The sequence below is a fragment of the Semicossyphus pulcher genome, unplaced genomic scaffold, assembly GCF_022749685.1.
Source record: "Semicossyphus pulcher isolate SPU_LCO1_2020_fin unplaced genomic scaffold, fSemPul1.0.p SCAF_3, whole genome shotgun sequence".
Taxonomy (NCBI): domain Eukaryota; kingdom Metazoa; phylum Chordata; class Actinopteri; order Labriformes; family Labridae; genus Semicossyphus; species Semicossyphus pulcher.
The window spans coordinates 9,874,730-9,891,126 of record NW_027211704.1 but is presented as its reverse complement, the minus strand read 5'-3'; the positions used below and the strand labels follow the sequence as shown (position 1 = coordinate 9,891,126).

Below are 16,397 nucleotides of genomic sequence, written 5' to 3'. Positions count from 1 at the left end.
CGTGACAAAAACAGTGATGCTTCAAACCGTGCTAACAGGACTTTTTACATATTTACTTATATATGTACAGTTAATCGTCCACTATATTGAGGAACAAAGGCATCCGGATATATATTTTTTCATTTGAGTGACAGCGATTATTCTTCTTCTTCTTCTTCTTTGCATGACTGGGTTATATCGCCACCTGTTGGTGTGGCATTCTCATGACAGCATTTCTGTTGTGTTTTCTTGTTTTTCGTTTGGACCGCTGACTGTATGGTTTGGATGGGGAGGTTTTTATAACCATGCTTGTCTGGTTGGGTTTTTTTTGGAAAGGAAGGAGGCAAAAACTCTGTTTTCAATAATACCCTTGTACGTGTAGACATGGCCTTAATAACTATTCCTGTATGCATAGATTAAATCTTAATAAAAGAGTATTTGAAAAAGGAAATACGGCTCCATCTGAGGTCAAATGCCATCAATATGAAGAGTTGACAGATTATTAGATCATCACTTTAATTTGTATAGGAAACTAAAACCAACCACCGTTGGCCTCACACCAAAGGACGTTTCTAGTGATTACACTGTTGCAGACAGTTTTGCTGTCAGATAGAATCATAAGAGTTTAGAACTGAGGCTCACTCCGATCATCTGTTAAAACTCATAAAACTGAGTCTGAGCTGTCATATGTCTGTTTTTCTATAAGTCTATAAATATTACCAGAAGTTTAATGTATCTGCCCATGCAAGTATTGGAGTTTTCACTAACCAATAGGAATGCTCTCTCCAACACCAGACAGGAAGCAGCAGACCGTGTAGATAGTAAACATGGAGGGAGCTCCGGGGAGGGCTGCTGTTGCTGTGTCCTCACTGAATGTGATGAGAAAGTTCTCACACGAGTGACCTGCCAGCTCTTTATGCTTACCCAGTTAAAGGAGCAATCCCCCCCGGAAAAAGCCACTGTCAGTCAAAGCTGGTGTTCTCTGTAATCAATAGAAGCAATAATATTTGAAATTGGTGCCATAGCTGTGGAGAAAGTTGTACAAACAGCTCGTGGTTTCGCCCATTCTACATTCCTACAACACCCAGCGTGCATTGCACCTCTCCCTCTGAAAGGAATGACCCAGCGAGAGACGCTGGAGTGAAGAGCGGTACAGAATCAGAAATATGACGAGAATATACCGGTGGATCATCTAAAGAATCTTCAGGTCTGCAGTCTACATTTCAAACCTGACAATTTTTGAGACATGACATCAGAGGCGGGTGTCAAATCTTCCTCAAGTCTGTGACAAAGCTGTCTTTAGGTGTGAGAGGGTGTCAGACTTCAATCTTAAAAAAGAAAAAAGTTGTTCAGACTCTTTTCAAAGTCTTCTAGTGAATGGTAGACATCAGTACACACAGCCGTGGTCCACTCACACAGGTGGTTTCACTCACTGCTCTTTGCCTTCTCAGGACGGATTGACTGACATCACCGGCTGTGTCCAAAATGGTGCACTCATTCATTACTTCATCTATTTTTCTGTCAGTGCAATAAGCAATGGTAAAGTGGTGCTAGGTTATTGAACATCAGTTGTACACTACTTTTACAATATATCATTGAGTACAATAGGGTGTAATATGTCTCACTAAACATTCAGACAGCACTAGAACATGGTGAACTCTTTATAGCAAATGATTTCAACTTGCTCTTGTTGCTGTTTGATCATACACTTTCTCATGGCAGACATTTTAACGGTTGTAGCAAGAACAGCAGGGGTGAAACAAACTGTTATGGCTCTGATGCATCTCAGACACCTGTTGCAGGTGATCAGCGTGTTGCATTTTAACAATGAGTTGTCCCGTGTCGTGTCCCCATCAGTGGCCTTAAGGTTCCTAAAATCATTTTGTGTACAAAACATTTTGTATAACTTGGTTCCAACTTTTGATTTGTCATGTTTAGACTGAGGTGAATGTCCACTTTTTATAAGTGGATCTTCTGGATCTTCACTACAACCTGCTGCATGCTCAGCTACGTGAGCTTAGATAGTGTACGCTTAATGTTATTCAGCCTCCAAACGAACCTAAATATGTCTCTAAATTTACGTAGAAATCAAATGTTTAGTCTTGATAAGCACATTTAAAAAAAAAAAAAAAGACTGAACTGAAAATGAACCCAGAGAAGGAGAGATGATTTGACACAAAGAGGAAAACATAGTGAGGGACATGGAGAGAGAGAGAGAGAGAGAGAGAGAGAGAGAAGTAAAGAAAATAAAGTAGAGGCAGCCAGGGAGAGAGATGGAGAGAGAGCTGGAGTGACACAAGAGGCAAATATAGAGAGACAGGAGGAAAAGAATGAAAGAGAGAGAGAGAGAGAGAGGGTTGACTGGACTCTGTTAGCACAGAGTGAGGGAGTAACAGAGAAACACAGGGAGAGAGAGAGCGACCATTGGTGCCGCAGCGGGACCGACTGTCACACGGACTGTCAGCGGGGTCGTTAGAGAGCAGCCGCTGCTCGCCGTTAACCTACACACACGCACCACACACACATACACACACATACACACAACAGGAGGGAACCAAAGAGGAGGAAGAACATAAGGAGAAGAAGAAGAAACAGGGGGATCGTTATATTTTCCGTGGCTGCTGCCCGTCTGTCGCCTGCGTGTCACCACCTCCTCCGGACAGGATCTACTGCCCTCTCCATCATTACTCCTCTTCATCACCCCTCACCATCATCACCCTCATCCTCCTCCTCATCACCCAGACCTCTCCTCCACTTCCTCCTCTCCTTCATCACCATGCCGGGTTGGCGCAGGAACCTCACTTTCTGTCTGCAGCGGATGCACGAGGAAGGTAGGAAAGCAAAACTAATTCATGTGCAATTGTGTTTTACGCTTGCACGTGCGTGTGCGAGTGTGTGTTTGCACGCGGTGTTGGGCTCTCTCGCTGTGCTGAAATGTGAGCAGTTTGTTTGTGCAGACACTCTGAATCTTTGCAGTTTCTGCTTCATGCGTTTGGAGTTTTCTGGATCACTGGGAGTGCGCGCGCGCGTTGTTTGCGCACGTGTTCTATGTGCTGATTGAGAAGCACCTGCAGCTGTGGTAATTGCGTGTGTGTTTGTGTGTGTGTGTGTGTGTGTGTGTGTGTGTGTGTGTGTTTGTGGTCTGTGTGTGTGCGTGGACACGCTTGATCTGCTGGAGCCGCGCGCTGTGCGCACACGTGTCACCACTGGTTTGTTCCGCCGTTTCAGCAGAGATTGCGCGAGGCTACTGATGCTGGCAGGTCAGGGTGCGCGCGTGTGTGTGTGTTTGTGTGCGATGTAGTGTGTGAGAGTGAAAGAGAGAGAGAGAGAGAGAGAGAAACGGAGAGAGATGCTGCGTGTTGGTCCTGCAGCATGAGCGCGGGAGGAGGCAGACAGTGATGATGTTGGTCAGCATCAGTGTGCGCGTGCGTGCGTGATTGTGCGCATATGTGAGTGTGTACAGACGAGAAAGTGTCGCATGTGAAACGGAGACAGAGCGGTGTTGACAATGGTATGGGTGAGAGAGATTTCTACATTGATAACATCCTGCTGTGTTGCTCTGTGGCTGCACGAGGTCCTGTTCAAATTAAACTGCTGAGCGAGAGAGCCACAGAGTATAATTTGGTCTCATTTATTGTTCTCTGTTTTGTGAAGAAAAAATCCACTAAAGTTGAGCAACTGTTGTCAATTTTTGTGAGCAAATGGGTAAACAAAATCTTCATTGTATCATAGTATTTCGCTTTAAACAGCTACTTTAAATTTTAGCTCAAATATCTACTCTTAATGAAAGAAAAGAAACGATCTGCTCTTTGGTGTCTGATTTCAGTTAATGGACAAAGAGCATCTTTAAAGATCACTTTTGTTTGTCACTTCTGGAGTAAGTCATTGTAGAAAATAAAAGACAAATGTATGTCTTGATAGTTAATGCACACATTCTCGGACTTTTATTTTTAAAGCTGATTATTTACGCTAGTTTGACCCAGTTGTCTTGGTTTGAAACCACCTGTGACTTCCCCCATGTCTCTGAGTAGCTCAGCATGATCTCGATGTGCTGTGTGAATTACAGACACATGACTTAAAGGCTTAATGATAATGTTTATCTAAAGGGTGTGACTCACCGCTGCACTGAAACTATAATGTTCCCTAGTTTCTCTTTACTTTTATAACCTTGAGTTTAGGTATACCTGAGCAGTGCTAACATCTGCAGACTGCAGTGATTAATGTCTTCTTACTGCAGGCAGAACTTTAGTGTGTGGTGCTGACTTACAATCCAAGGGAAAACTAAACGACCCTTCAAAACAAAAGCAGAACACTGTTACCAACTAAAAGTGTATACAAAATAACCGGACGCTCTGTGTAGCATTTGACGTCTTTCTAGACACTTCTGTACACATTGTGTGCACAATGAATCTTAATGCTACAACTCTGTGTGAGCAGTTTGTTTCCTTTTCTTCACACACTCACAGCATGATGATTTTATGAGTCTATATAGCCCGAGCTCCAACACCATCCCCGTCTTTAGGATCAATGTAGAAGCATCATGAGACACGTATCAGTTACAGATAGATGTAATATTCAGGTATGCACTTGTGTGTGACCCGGCAGGATCTGTGAAAACCAGAAGTTGCAGCTTTCAACAGACCAGTTTAGGTGATTTATTCCTGAACAAGCTTCTACCAGGATTTCCTCACCACATCTGCTGTTTCCATAATGTAACAACAGCTATGAACGATTGATGCAAGCTCTTTTCAAGCTCTTTACCCCATCATGTCTGTTGTTGCTGTTAGCGCACAGTGTTGGCATTGTAGCAGTTATCTCTGGTGAAAAGGGGAAAGTTTGAAGTAGGTTAAAAGGAAATGCCTTGCTAGTGGCCTGCACAAACCTCTACACAAGGACATACGTGGCCAAAAGCTGCTTCTGTTTCTGCTCCATTGTTAGTATTGCCACCAAGAGCATGATGGGACATAACCTAAACCGAGTAAATTTTTAAGCTTACACGTGCTCTGCACTTATGAATGTTTCCAGACATTGTCCGGCTGGGCTGCATGTGTGAACCAATGACTGTATAGATGGACGACACGTCTCCATCTGCTCTCATTGTACGAAAGTGATGCCAAAATAGCTCCCGTGATAGGCGCTGCCATCTTGCGATGGTGACGTCATTTGGAGCCACAGACTGCGCAGCAGAGATCAGTGGTTGGCGCCGCTGTAGCTGAAAGAGGTTGAAGAAGAAGGATCATTCATGAGGGCCGATGCCGAAATTGCTTGCTAACCCTAATCCCGTCCGAGTGGGGCAATCTCCCGCTGTAAGGGACATGTGTGAAAGGGCAACTCTGGCAAATTTCAAGGGCAGACTATCTTGAAATTTTCTGGAAATTATCAGGAGTGCATGTGTGAAAGGGGCTCTGGTTAAAAACCCAGTCTATGCAAAAGCTCAAAGATGTAGGAGAGAGTCAGAATTTAGTCTTTTAAAAGTTATTGTTTTTGTTACCCCCAAAGAATGTCTATATATATATATATATAGCCGCTTTCCCACTGCTCAAAAAACCTGCTAACACCCGCTAGCACCCGGCTTTCTTGCTTAATGGGAAAGGTTACAATCGGCATTCAGACTCGGGTCAAATGACTCTGCAGTAGACCCGGGTAATTATCGCCTCGGCTCCGATCGGGAACACAAAACCCGTGTCAACACACTAATCTCCGCCCCCTCTCTGGCATGATGCTATGCTCCGTCAGCAACCTCTGCGACTCCTCGTCATCTCAGCTACAAATTCCGCCCGTCTTCGTCAGAGCAGCGCTCGAACATCGTTCTAAATTTGTCGGTGTCGAGTTTGATAAACAGACTGAATACTCATAGATACAATAAAGACCTAACCAGCGTAACATCTTCACTGCTTACTATCACTATCTCCGGCGCATTTGTGACGTCAGACGGTGACGCAGCAGTAAAGAGACCGACAGGAGTATACTCCACTGGCAATGGGAAAAGAGACAATCGGCCCTTATTAGTGGGTCTTCCCGGGTCTGAAAAATCTGCGTCAACGCGTTAATTTTGAACAATCTTTCCTCTCCAGCCTCTTTGTCTTTTAGCTTTAAACTTTTTAATTCACAAATGTACCCACTTTATCAGACTCTTCTTCCTCATGCCTCACTGTTGTTCTGCTGTAAAAGATGGATCTGCTTTGTAAATACATTTATGTGTTTTGTTGTGTAGTGTTCACTGCTGCAGTATGCATTATAAAAAGACAAGTGATAAAGTCCATCATTATACTTGCAGACCATGCACCCATCACCCTGTGAGGATGTTTATCTGCTTATTGAAAATCCTCTGCATGTTTACCTCATCTGGTGTGTGTGTGTGTGTGTGTGTGTGTGTGACAGAGAGAGAGAGAGAGAGAGAGAGAGAGAGGTGGTGCATGGCTAAGTGAGAATAGATGTCGAGGTTTAGTGTTTGCGTGTGTTCAATGTTAAGGCTATATTTATGTGTAGAGGTGTTTGCTTATGCTGAGTGTGTGTGCGCGTGTGTGTGTGTGTGTGTGTGTGAGACGGAGAGAGAGAGAAAGAGAGGGGGGCAACACTGAGGGAGAATGATGTTTGTTTGTGTGAGTGTGTGAGAGAGAGCCAGAGGTGTGAGACACAGAGAGAGACAGTGTGAGATAGCGTGTGTGTGCGTGTGTGTGTAACATAGAGAGAGATTTTTAATCAGTATGCTGGATACACAGTGACCCTGCTGTCCACTGATAACGGCCTTATGGACACATGAATGGCAGTTTGACACTCCTAATTGTACCAGTCCTTCATTTTTAATGGGGACACTTCCCAGAATGCACTTTGTCAAAATCTGTGTAATAAAGGTTAGTACATCCTCTTCTTCATTAAGCGCCACATGGATGCTGCTGAGCAAGGCACTGAAGCCCCGGCTGCTGTGCAGGAGGAGTGCATCATAACTCCAAGGCCAGGAGTGAACAGAAAGTGACGTTAAGACGGCGACGTAACGATCAGTGCTCCTGCCCTCCTTCAATAAATGAAATTAATTGGATCAACCTTGTTCCTCCTGATTCAACAATAAAACAGACATCTAAAATGAAATAAAAGACACAGAAGGACAGAGTCGAGGGAGATGACCTTCAATCCAACTGTTTGTCTGGTTTTGACGAACATCTGTCCTTCGAAGAAGAAAAACATGTCTGGTAGGCTGGAAGACCAGAAAGTTTGATTGCTGGTGTTTAACATGTTTTAGTTTCAACTTAACTGCACAACACATTTTATGTCACCAGAAGAAGCAGAAAGCAATTCACTTGCTTTCATGCATTTGAGGCTAAATAATTCACTTATTACAACTAAAACAGAAAGTAATTAGGGGCATTTTAATACATATTACAGATTTTGGGATAGATAGATTACAGGAAATAACGGGAGGGTAATAACATGCAACAAAGATCCTCAGCAGGACTCAAACTAGTGATATTGTTGTTCATGTTAGCACCTGTAGAATGGAACATTACACTTTAGATCAGCTTACAGAGAGAGTGATAACACATATGATAAAAAAAGGTCACGTTTTCCATATCGCAATATTTTGTGTGGTGATATTGGATTGATATCAGGAGGCCAAGTATTGATCTTTTATTATACAACTTATTTTGATAGTATTATATATCCAAATTAAGATTCTTAGGTCTAAAATAAGGGGGAAATGCTTTTCCGGTCCAACAGATGATGTCTGTCTATTGTTGGATCAGCAGAGGTGGGAAATAGATTAAAAGAAACATGGAGGGATCATTGGGCCTCATGCAGCAACAGTCTCTTAAATTTTGTCTTGATTTTCTGTTAAGAGAAAAAATAAGAGAAGTCAGCCGCGGGACGCACGGTTACTGAAATAAAATAAAAGAGTGGTTTGATATGAAGATGGAATCTGAAACAGCTCGGCAGCCATTCATCCATCTCATATTAGATCTGAGCGATCTCTCAAAGTGCGCTCGCTGCGTAAGGCTGGATGGCCAAATCATCTAACAGCAGTATGTAAGCCATTCAGGAGCAGATAAGCATCCAAAATTGGGATCAATGGACCGATAGTACCTCTTCAGCCCAAAATAAATAATCCAATCAATCCCTTAAAAACATATAATAATCTAAATTTGATTATATGATGCATTTTTCATGTTTCTCAGTTGTAAAACGTATATTTCCGTGTATTGGACAAACAATTTGTGGACTTTGAAAACTGGAGGTTTTTATTCTTATCTTGGTAAGAGGGCTCGCCACCAATCGTAAAAATGTTCTCTTACCAAAGAGAAGAGCAAAGATAAGAAAACATTGGTGAATCCTGGAAACCAATGGGTACGAACAAAATAAGAAAAAATCGTGGATAAGATCAAAAATAAGAGAACATTTGTTTGTATATGGCTTCTTGCATGAGGCCCAGTGTTTGATTTATATTTAAGTCATTTCCATCCAGTTTCCGAAGAGGCTGCATCACTTTTGTGCAACTTGCATTCTTTAAAACACCTGTAATAGTTTTGTCTGAGCTCCACTTTAACTGAGAACTTCATCTTTTTATATAAAAAAGGAGATTATAATTTTTCCTTCGATAGTTGAACAATGTCACAAAACATGTGATCCCTCTCAGCTTATGGCACATTGTTTTAAATACAGTGATATATCATAGTGACCTATTGTGATAATATGGAATCATAGATAGATCGAGTACTTAGATTGCTGCAGCAGCAACATAAGAAAGACCTCCTGTATCTTTCTGTGGAACAGCAGGGGTGAAGAAGTCTGCTGCTGAAGTCGCTCTTCAGATTCTCCAGCATGTTGTGAAGAGGGTGGGAGTCATTTTCCATAATAGTCAACAGCTTCTCCAGTATTCTGGCCTCGACCGCCTCGACCGCCTCTTCCAGTCTGACGAGCTGCAGGCCCACAACAGACTCTGCCTTCTTAATGAGTTTGTTCGGTCTGTCGGCGTCCTTTGCTGTGATGCATCCCAGCACACGATGGAACAGACTGGTAAAACATGCGGAGCGTTTTGCTGCCGACGTTAGAGGGCCTGAGCCTCCTCAGGAAGTGTTTGTGTGTTGAGTGAAAAGGAACATTTCTAAGAAACTTTGCCGCTGCTGATCAAAACATCTCATTCCCCTGGTGAAGGACGGTTATGGATAAGCAACCCTGTGTGCGTGTGTGCGTCACTCATCCATCAAGCAGACGATGTTGAGAAATCAAAGGGTAAAAAATAATAATGGCCTCCGTGATCTGCATGTGAAACTGCAGGAGAACGAGGAGGAAAAGAGAGCGAGAGAGGACAAAAAAAAGGGGAATGAAATCAGACCCCGGGTGAGAGAGACCTGAGAGGGGGAGTCATGAGAGACCCAGATAAAAACAGAGGAGAGTGTGAAGGAGAAAGATAGAAGGCCCGTTCTCTCGTCCTTATCAGCCGAAGGAGAAGATCCCATTAATCAGGAGACGAGGAGATCAAATAATGTGCCGGTTAGCGCAGAGCGGGCCTGCCATTGTATGTGTGGGTGTGTAATAAACTGCGAGTCTGATTTAGCTCCAACCCCGAACCCCTTTTAATAAGGCTTAGTTGTGTTATCGCTGATGGACGGGGGAGAGGAGTGAGAGGAGGAGGTCAGAGGAGGAGACGAGGGAGGATAAAAGAGGAGGAGGAGAGGAAACGGGAGTCAGAGTGCAGAACATTTAACATCAGGGCACCATTACTGTGTTTATTTACAGACATTAGTTTAATGACCAAATGAGGCTGTTAGAAGGAAAATAAGCAGCACTGATCTACTGGCATCTACAGTCTAGGAAGGAAGAATAGAGATGTTGAGAAGTTTTAGAAGCACGTACAAGTTTATTCTAACGTTTAATTTATCATATTATATCATATATAATATCTGTCGATATCTGACACTCGGGTAGAGCAAGTTGTCTCCTCAGTGCACGGTTGATACTTTGATCCCAGAGCTGTTGCGACGCTTTATTTGGCTAAAATACTGAACCACAGCACCTTGCATGTTGTCCCGCTGCCATTGGTGTCGATGTGGGGAGTGAGTCTCTGCCTATCTCGGTGTCTTGTTCATGAGTGAGGGCAACATAGACCATGAGATTGACAAGTCGGATAGGTGCAGCTTCAGCAGTAATGCGGACGCTGTACCGGACCGTCGTGGCTCTCGAGCTCTCGATTTACCAGTCGATCTACGTTCCAACCCTCACCTGCGGTCACAAGTTTTGGGTAGTGACCGAAAGAATGAGACCGCGGTTACAAGTGGCCGGAATGAGTTTCCTCCGGAGGGTGTCTGGGCTCAGGCTTAGAGAGAGGGTAAGGAGCTCGGACATCCGGGGGGAGCTCGGAGTAGAGCCGCTTCTCCTTCGCATCAAAAGGAGCCAGTTGAGGTGGTTCGGGCGTCTGATTAGGATGCCTCCTGGGCGCCTCCCTGTGGAGGTTTTCTGGGCAAGTCCACCTGGGAGGAGACCCTGAGGCAGACCCAGACCCACTTTGTTTTCATTCACTTTTTTCATTCAGTGTTTAGATTTTTTGAAATGTAAATACAGTGGAAACCTTTCATAATGATCACATCGGTCCAGGTCAGATTTATCAGAAGTGAATTATTATCATCACCATTTTTTTCTTTAATTAACCTTAATGTATCACATTAATAAAGAAATTAAAGAAATGAAAAGCTTCTTTATTCACTGCATTTTGCTGACAGATTCAGAACAGCGTTTTCAAACATATGTCAAGGTCGCGTTACGTGAGCGGGCTTTATCTATCCACTCGACGAGAGCGACTTCAACCACAGGTGCTTTTCATGTTTGTTTGCTGTCTCCATCACGAGCAGCCGGGAACATTTCTTTTTCAGTGGGAATGGTTAAATGGACTGCACTTGTAAAGCGCTTTTCTGGTCTTCCTACCACTCAAAGTGCTTTTACACTACATGTCACATTCACACACTGATGGCTTCAGTGCCAATCTCCAATCAGGATGTATGCACATTCATACTCGATGGCTACGCCTACAGGAGCAATTAAGGGTTCTGTGTCTTGCCCAAGGACACTTTGACATGTGACTGTAGCAGTCAGGGATCGAACCCCCAACTAAGGGCGTAGAATTGGGTAGGGATGGTAGAGACACGTACCCAATAATATCCAAATTACACTTGTTGCATTTACAACCAGCAAAGGAGTCGTTTAGGCTATATGAGACAGCTGCCACTCTCTGTCACTGTAAACAAGGACTCCAGTCTACAGTTCATACACTTCACTCAACTGGAAATAGTCAAGCTGAACATTGTTAGGCTACAAATAAGAAAAGCCACCAAGGATGAAGTTTATTTTCCTCATAATGTGGAGTGATGTTAATGACTCTGCCTCACTGGTATTTATGTAGCTTTTGTTATTTGTGTGACCTGAAACCATGGTTACGCACATTTCCTGCCTCCGGCCGGAGTGAGGGAGGTTTGTCTCAAAGCTCTGCGCTACATTTAATCCCTTCACCTAAACGAAGGGCGCTCCGCTCGGCTGTGAGTGTGACGCTAAACGGAGTTCACTCCGCGATGGAGTGGGAGTGGGGAGGGTCCGGTTTGGGAAAGGCCCACCTCTCTCACTCTCTCTCTCTCTCGCTCCCTGGGTGACTGCAGTTTGTCTAAGTATTATAAATAATAATATTAATTAATATCACTGCTCTAACGTCTTTAGGTACAGTGCAATCTCGGATCCCATCGGCTATAGAGACGATATAGCCTCTGGGGACACCGGTGAACGTGCTGGGCGGGAAGCGATAATCGACCCGCGTGCTGCATCGTTACAGAAAGAGAAACGTTTTCTTGTAATTTATTTGTTATTAACGGATCTCGAAATTTCAACATGATGCAGATTTATGAGAAGTAAAAATTCAAGCAGCAGTTGTCGTCCCCTCCACTGTTACAATGAAAACTACGCCCTTGCCCCCAACCTTCCGATTGAGAGACGACCAACTCTACCGCTGAGCCACGTTGTTGATTGAGTCAACTACACAAGCAGGTTTCTCTGCTTCTTCACGTTGGCTAATTTTGGCAGTTTGTCCTTAGTTTCAAGAAGACAATGTTTTAAATCATGACAGAAAAAATGTGCACGGAGCACCAGATTTGTATATGAATGATTCTGAATGATTCTGTCCCAAACAGATTCCCTCTTCAAGATGTTTTACTGTATTTGTGTTTTGTTCTGCTGGTCGGACAAAAGCCATCTGAGATCCATTTTTTTGGCCCTGAGAACTCGTGTTTGTGCCTTTTTTCACTTCAGCCTGACAGTTTTTAGTCTGATCAATATCTGTAGTGTGAAAATAAAATGACAGCACGAATCAATGATGAAAATAATTGTTGGTTGCAGCCGTACAGCGCTTGACACCACGGTGCCTCTGAGCCTCGGCGGCTGTTGACAATAGCAGAGATGCTTTTGACTTTTCATCAATGATCCAGACGTTTGTGTGAAAGTGATTCAACAACAAGAGTCTTATTTTAACCTGTTGATGCAGAGCACGGCTGAACACAGACAGCTGACATGTCCTGTGTCAGGACTCTTTGATCGTTTAATCAAACTTTAGTGGTTCACAAACTTTTTCTACAGGGCCACATATGTCATCGACACATAAACATACATCCATTTACACTAACACGCGCTGTCAGACACGTGCTGCTCCTCCGTATCTTTTGACATGTCATACATGCACAATCGTATTGTTGACAAAAGGGACAGCCTTGAGTTTGCTGGCTGTTGCTTCATCAATCATGTGAAACCACTGAGGGTCGTATTAATTCCTCAGCTGTTGTGTGCAGCTTTTCACATGAAGCAGCTCTGTGAGCTACTTTATAAGAGGCGAGTTGAGCATTTGATGGCAGCAATGTAACTTTATTGAAGCCACTCTGTTTGGTACGACAGATGACAATAGGGCTGAACCATAAACTGTTTAACAATCGCCGCAGCGATGCGCGCATGTGCAACTGTTGCAGCGCAGGATGTGCGACAGTAAGACAAATCGACTGAACATGTAAAGCTGCTACTTTGCTGCTTGTTGCAAAAGGAAGACTCGCCATTTTCTGTTTTCTTACAGCTTGTTTACAGAAAAAGTCTGTCTGATATATTAGTGCAGCTCTTCAGCAGAGCACAAAGTGACCTGACCGCTGTGCAGCAGTCTGTGTGTCACCTGCCCTTAAACTGTACACAAGCACCCGACACTGCTGCTACTGTCACACGCAATGTCGGCTGGATGATCGAGGCGTTCAGTTACGCGAGGCGGTGTAGTGTATTCCCATTATGGGTGGCACCTCAGCGCGTTGCTCGTTAATACTGCGGCCACATAAACGGAACGTTCACGGAGCAAACATGCCACAGAGTGTTAATTCAGCGCACACCGCGTAACACGGGGGGGCTATAAAAAGGTACTTTGAGCTACTGTTGTGACCAAGTCATCTTTGCTCAAGTCCCAAGTCAGTCTCAAGTAATTTGGTCCAAGTCTCAAGCAAGTCTTGAGTCATTTTTTCTTGGGCAAGTTAAGTCAAGTCGAGTCCTTAGTTAAGGCGAGTCAAGTCCCAATCAAGTCACTTTTTTCCCACCCAAGCTCCAGCACTCTTACCTGCAGTAACCGGTCTTTATAAAGAGAAAAGTCAAGGTGATAGTAGCTCGTCTAATAATGATATTATTGGCCAATTTATATAACCTGTTCAAAAAGTGTGACAATGAATTGTATCTGTATTATCTTGGCACAGACGCAGCCATGATGATGGTCTGGTCTAAGACTGTATTGAGTGGTAACGAGTACGACTGATGAGGCTTCTATTTGGGGAAAAAACATCAGGTAGCAGGGTTCTCTGATGTTGCATGTTGCCATAGCGAGGAGTTTGAGTGACAGCCAGTCATCCAATCATGACAATCACATACCGGGGAGCTTTTTGAGTCGTCCAATCATGATTCCCAGTTTGTGCTGCAAACATACTTGATAGTTAGACAGAAACTTGACAACATTGAATTTTATCATTTTATATTTAACAGCTAACATTCACACTCAAGTCACCTGAGTCATCATGCCTCAAGTCCAAGTCAAGTCTCAAGTCCTTAACTTGTAAGTCCAAGTTAAGTCGCAAGTCATCAAAACAGTGACTTGAGTCGACTTGTGTCCAAGTCACCAAGTCTCAAGTCCACATCTCTGCTTTGAGTCACACGTGACTGTGGCCTCTTGATTACTCACTGTTGTACAGGTGAAGCCGAGGGAGAAATCTCGTAGATGTGATGTATAGATTCATCGTCAGCCTTATGTTTACCTGGCAGCCCTTTCACATAACTAATCGTGTTTTGCTAACAGCTCAGGACTGCGTGCATAGTTTTTATTGAGCCTTGCCGCGCCCCTCTTGTCAGTACTCTGGGCCCTCCCAGTATGGGAATCACTGCCTTAGCAGATGACTGTTGATTTTCCCGTTTTGTATGAACGTCTGAAAATGCCAAATGCAGCACATTTTGCTTTGCGTGTTGCATCAGCTACATGCAGGAACAGAAAGCAATCTGGTTATTTTGTACTTCGAATAAATAGATGCAACTTTTGCAAAAAGAAAAAATGCAATCAGCAAAGTTGTTTGAGCAGCTCAGAGCGGCTTCAGATAATGTGGGTTTGTTTGAGCTTGTTCTAACAAATCAGGGTCAAAACGTCTGCTGCAAAACAAACACTCGCTGTCAGATCAGCGAAGGATCTTGTTGTGGGGCAGCTCCAAGTTGTACAAAGTGATACTCGGAAAGAAAGTGACTGTTGTAGACATCCAATTGTCTTCAGTTCACTTCTGCAAAAACAGATTCAGACACATTTTTCTCCAAATCCAAAGTGCAGAAAATATATCTTTATAGAAAGAGGAGTGTGTGCACAATTTAACATCCATGTGTGAGTCCCTCGACGTAAAACAGGGATACAGTAAGTTGTTTAGCTACTTTTCTTCAGCAGAATGCATCACTCCCCGTGCATGAGTTATACATGACTCTCTGCCCTGAAACCAGCAGAGTGCAGCTCAGACCGCCCGTCATGTAGCCTCAGGCGCAAGGTTTCATCCTGTTCGTCCCTGTAGTGTCTCCTCAGTGAGGCGGCAGCTGAAAAACACAATGTCCATGAATATCTGGGATGTTTGTGTCGAGCCTTACACCTGAAGGGATGTTTTAACATGAGTCTGTGAAAGCTGCAGCAGTGAGAGGAAAAATGACATGTTTGTCTTATAAAATGAGTCAAGGACAAAGTTGTTATTTCACTTTTACTTTGAAGTGAAAGTGCACAGTAGACAGTTTTAATTGACGTCTTCTTACTGCGTTTGAGTGAGAGTCAGCCCTGTAACCACAGCAGTGTTACTTCCCAAGTTTATGTATATAATGTACCTGCTTTCCAATGTTCTGATCTGCTTTTTCTGTGTTTGAGCTCCAGGTTAGTGTTGGCAAACGGTTTGTGAAGGTGAGCGAGCGACTCTTCCTTTTATCCAGGAAAGCAAGAGTAGACTGGAGGATCTGCTGTGAAATTCATGTCAGTTTCTTGCTCAAACCTCCTCCCCTACAGGGTTTTTGTGACCGTGTAAAAGTGTCATAATACTGCGAGAGGCCAGTTGTTTTTTAACCGTCACATGGGGAAGTCCTCTGGTGAATGTAAACGGGTTGTTTTTCCATTAAGTTGGTGCACTTGCAAGAGAAAGATTACAAAAAGAATTGTTTGAATCGATGCAGCTTGATACCATCTTTCATTAGGCCCTTGCTACCTGGTAAACACACACACGCACCAACACACTCCCAGTTTATAACTTCAGCTTTCCATTAAGAACTTGGTGAGCCTAAGATAAGGAAACCCTGATGTAATCAAATCTATTTTGGGAGACTTTCAAGACTTTAACTGTTTGAAGAGCTGAAAAACAGTGTTGTTTTGCTGAAGATGAAGGATTATATGTCCATCCTAGGGGTGGGCGGTATACCGTCACCGGTGTCACGTTCTGCCAAGACATTTTGCAATACCGTCAATACCGTGCTAAACACAAACGTTTTAGTTACGCGAGTCGGCTTTTCAGTGAATGTGTCCCCGTTATTAGCCGAACCTCGCCCCGGTGCTGTTTAACGCTGTGGCCACATGAACGGACCGTTCACGGAGCAGAGGTGCTGCGCACACACACGGCACAAGGTTGTGCGTTTGGGGACAGGTGGTAGGATGCGCGAGTTCCGTTTCCAAAAGACACAGACATGAAAAAAAAAAAAGCCATGATATACCGTGAAACCGCCAGAATATAAAAAAATACCGCGATCCAGCACAAGTCCATCTCTGAACCAGTGACCGGGCTTTCAGAGAACACTGGAAACAGGTTTTAGTTGCAGCACAATTAAACCTGTAGATGGACTACCATGGGCGGCTGTTGGAGACATATTTATAT

The 16,397-nt window shown here is 43.7% G+C and overlaps 1 protein-coding gene across 1 annotated transcript in view; it reads left to right on the top strand.

The window, feature by feature from the left end:
- Window positions 1-2,775: 2,775 nt before the first annotated feature.
- grip2b (glutamate receptor interacting protein 2b) overlaps window positions 2,776-16,397 on the top strand; it is a 290,436-nt gene continuing 276,814 nt past the window's right edge. The window contains exon 1 of the mRNA XM_069678196.1: window positions 2,776-2,810. Coding sequence (XP_069534297.1) covers window positions 2,798-2,810 — 13 coding nt within the window. The 5' untranslated portion in view covers window positions 2,776-2,797. The remainder of the gene's footprint in view (window positions 2,811-16,397) is intronic.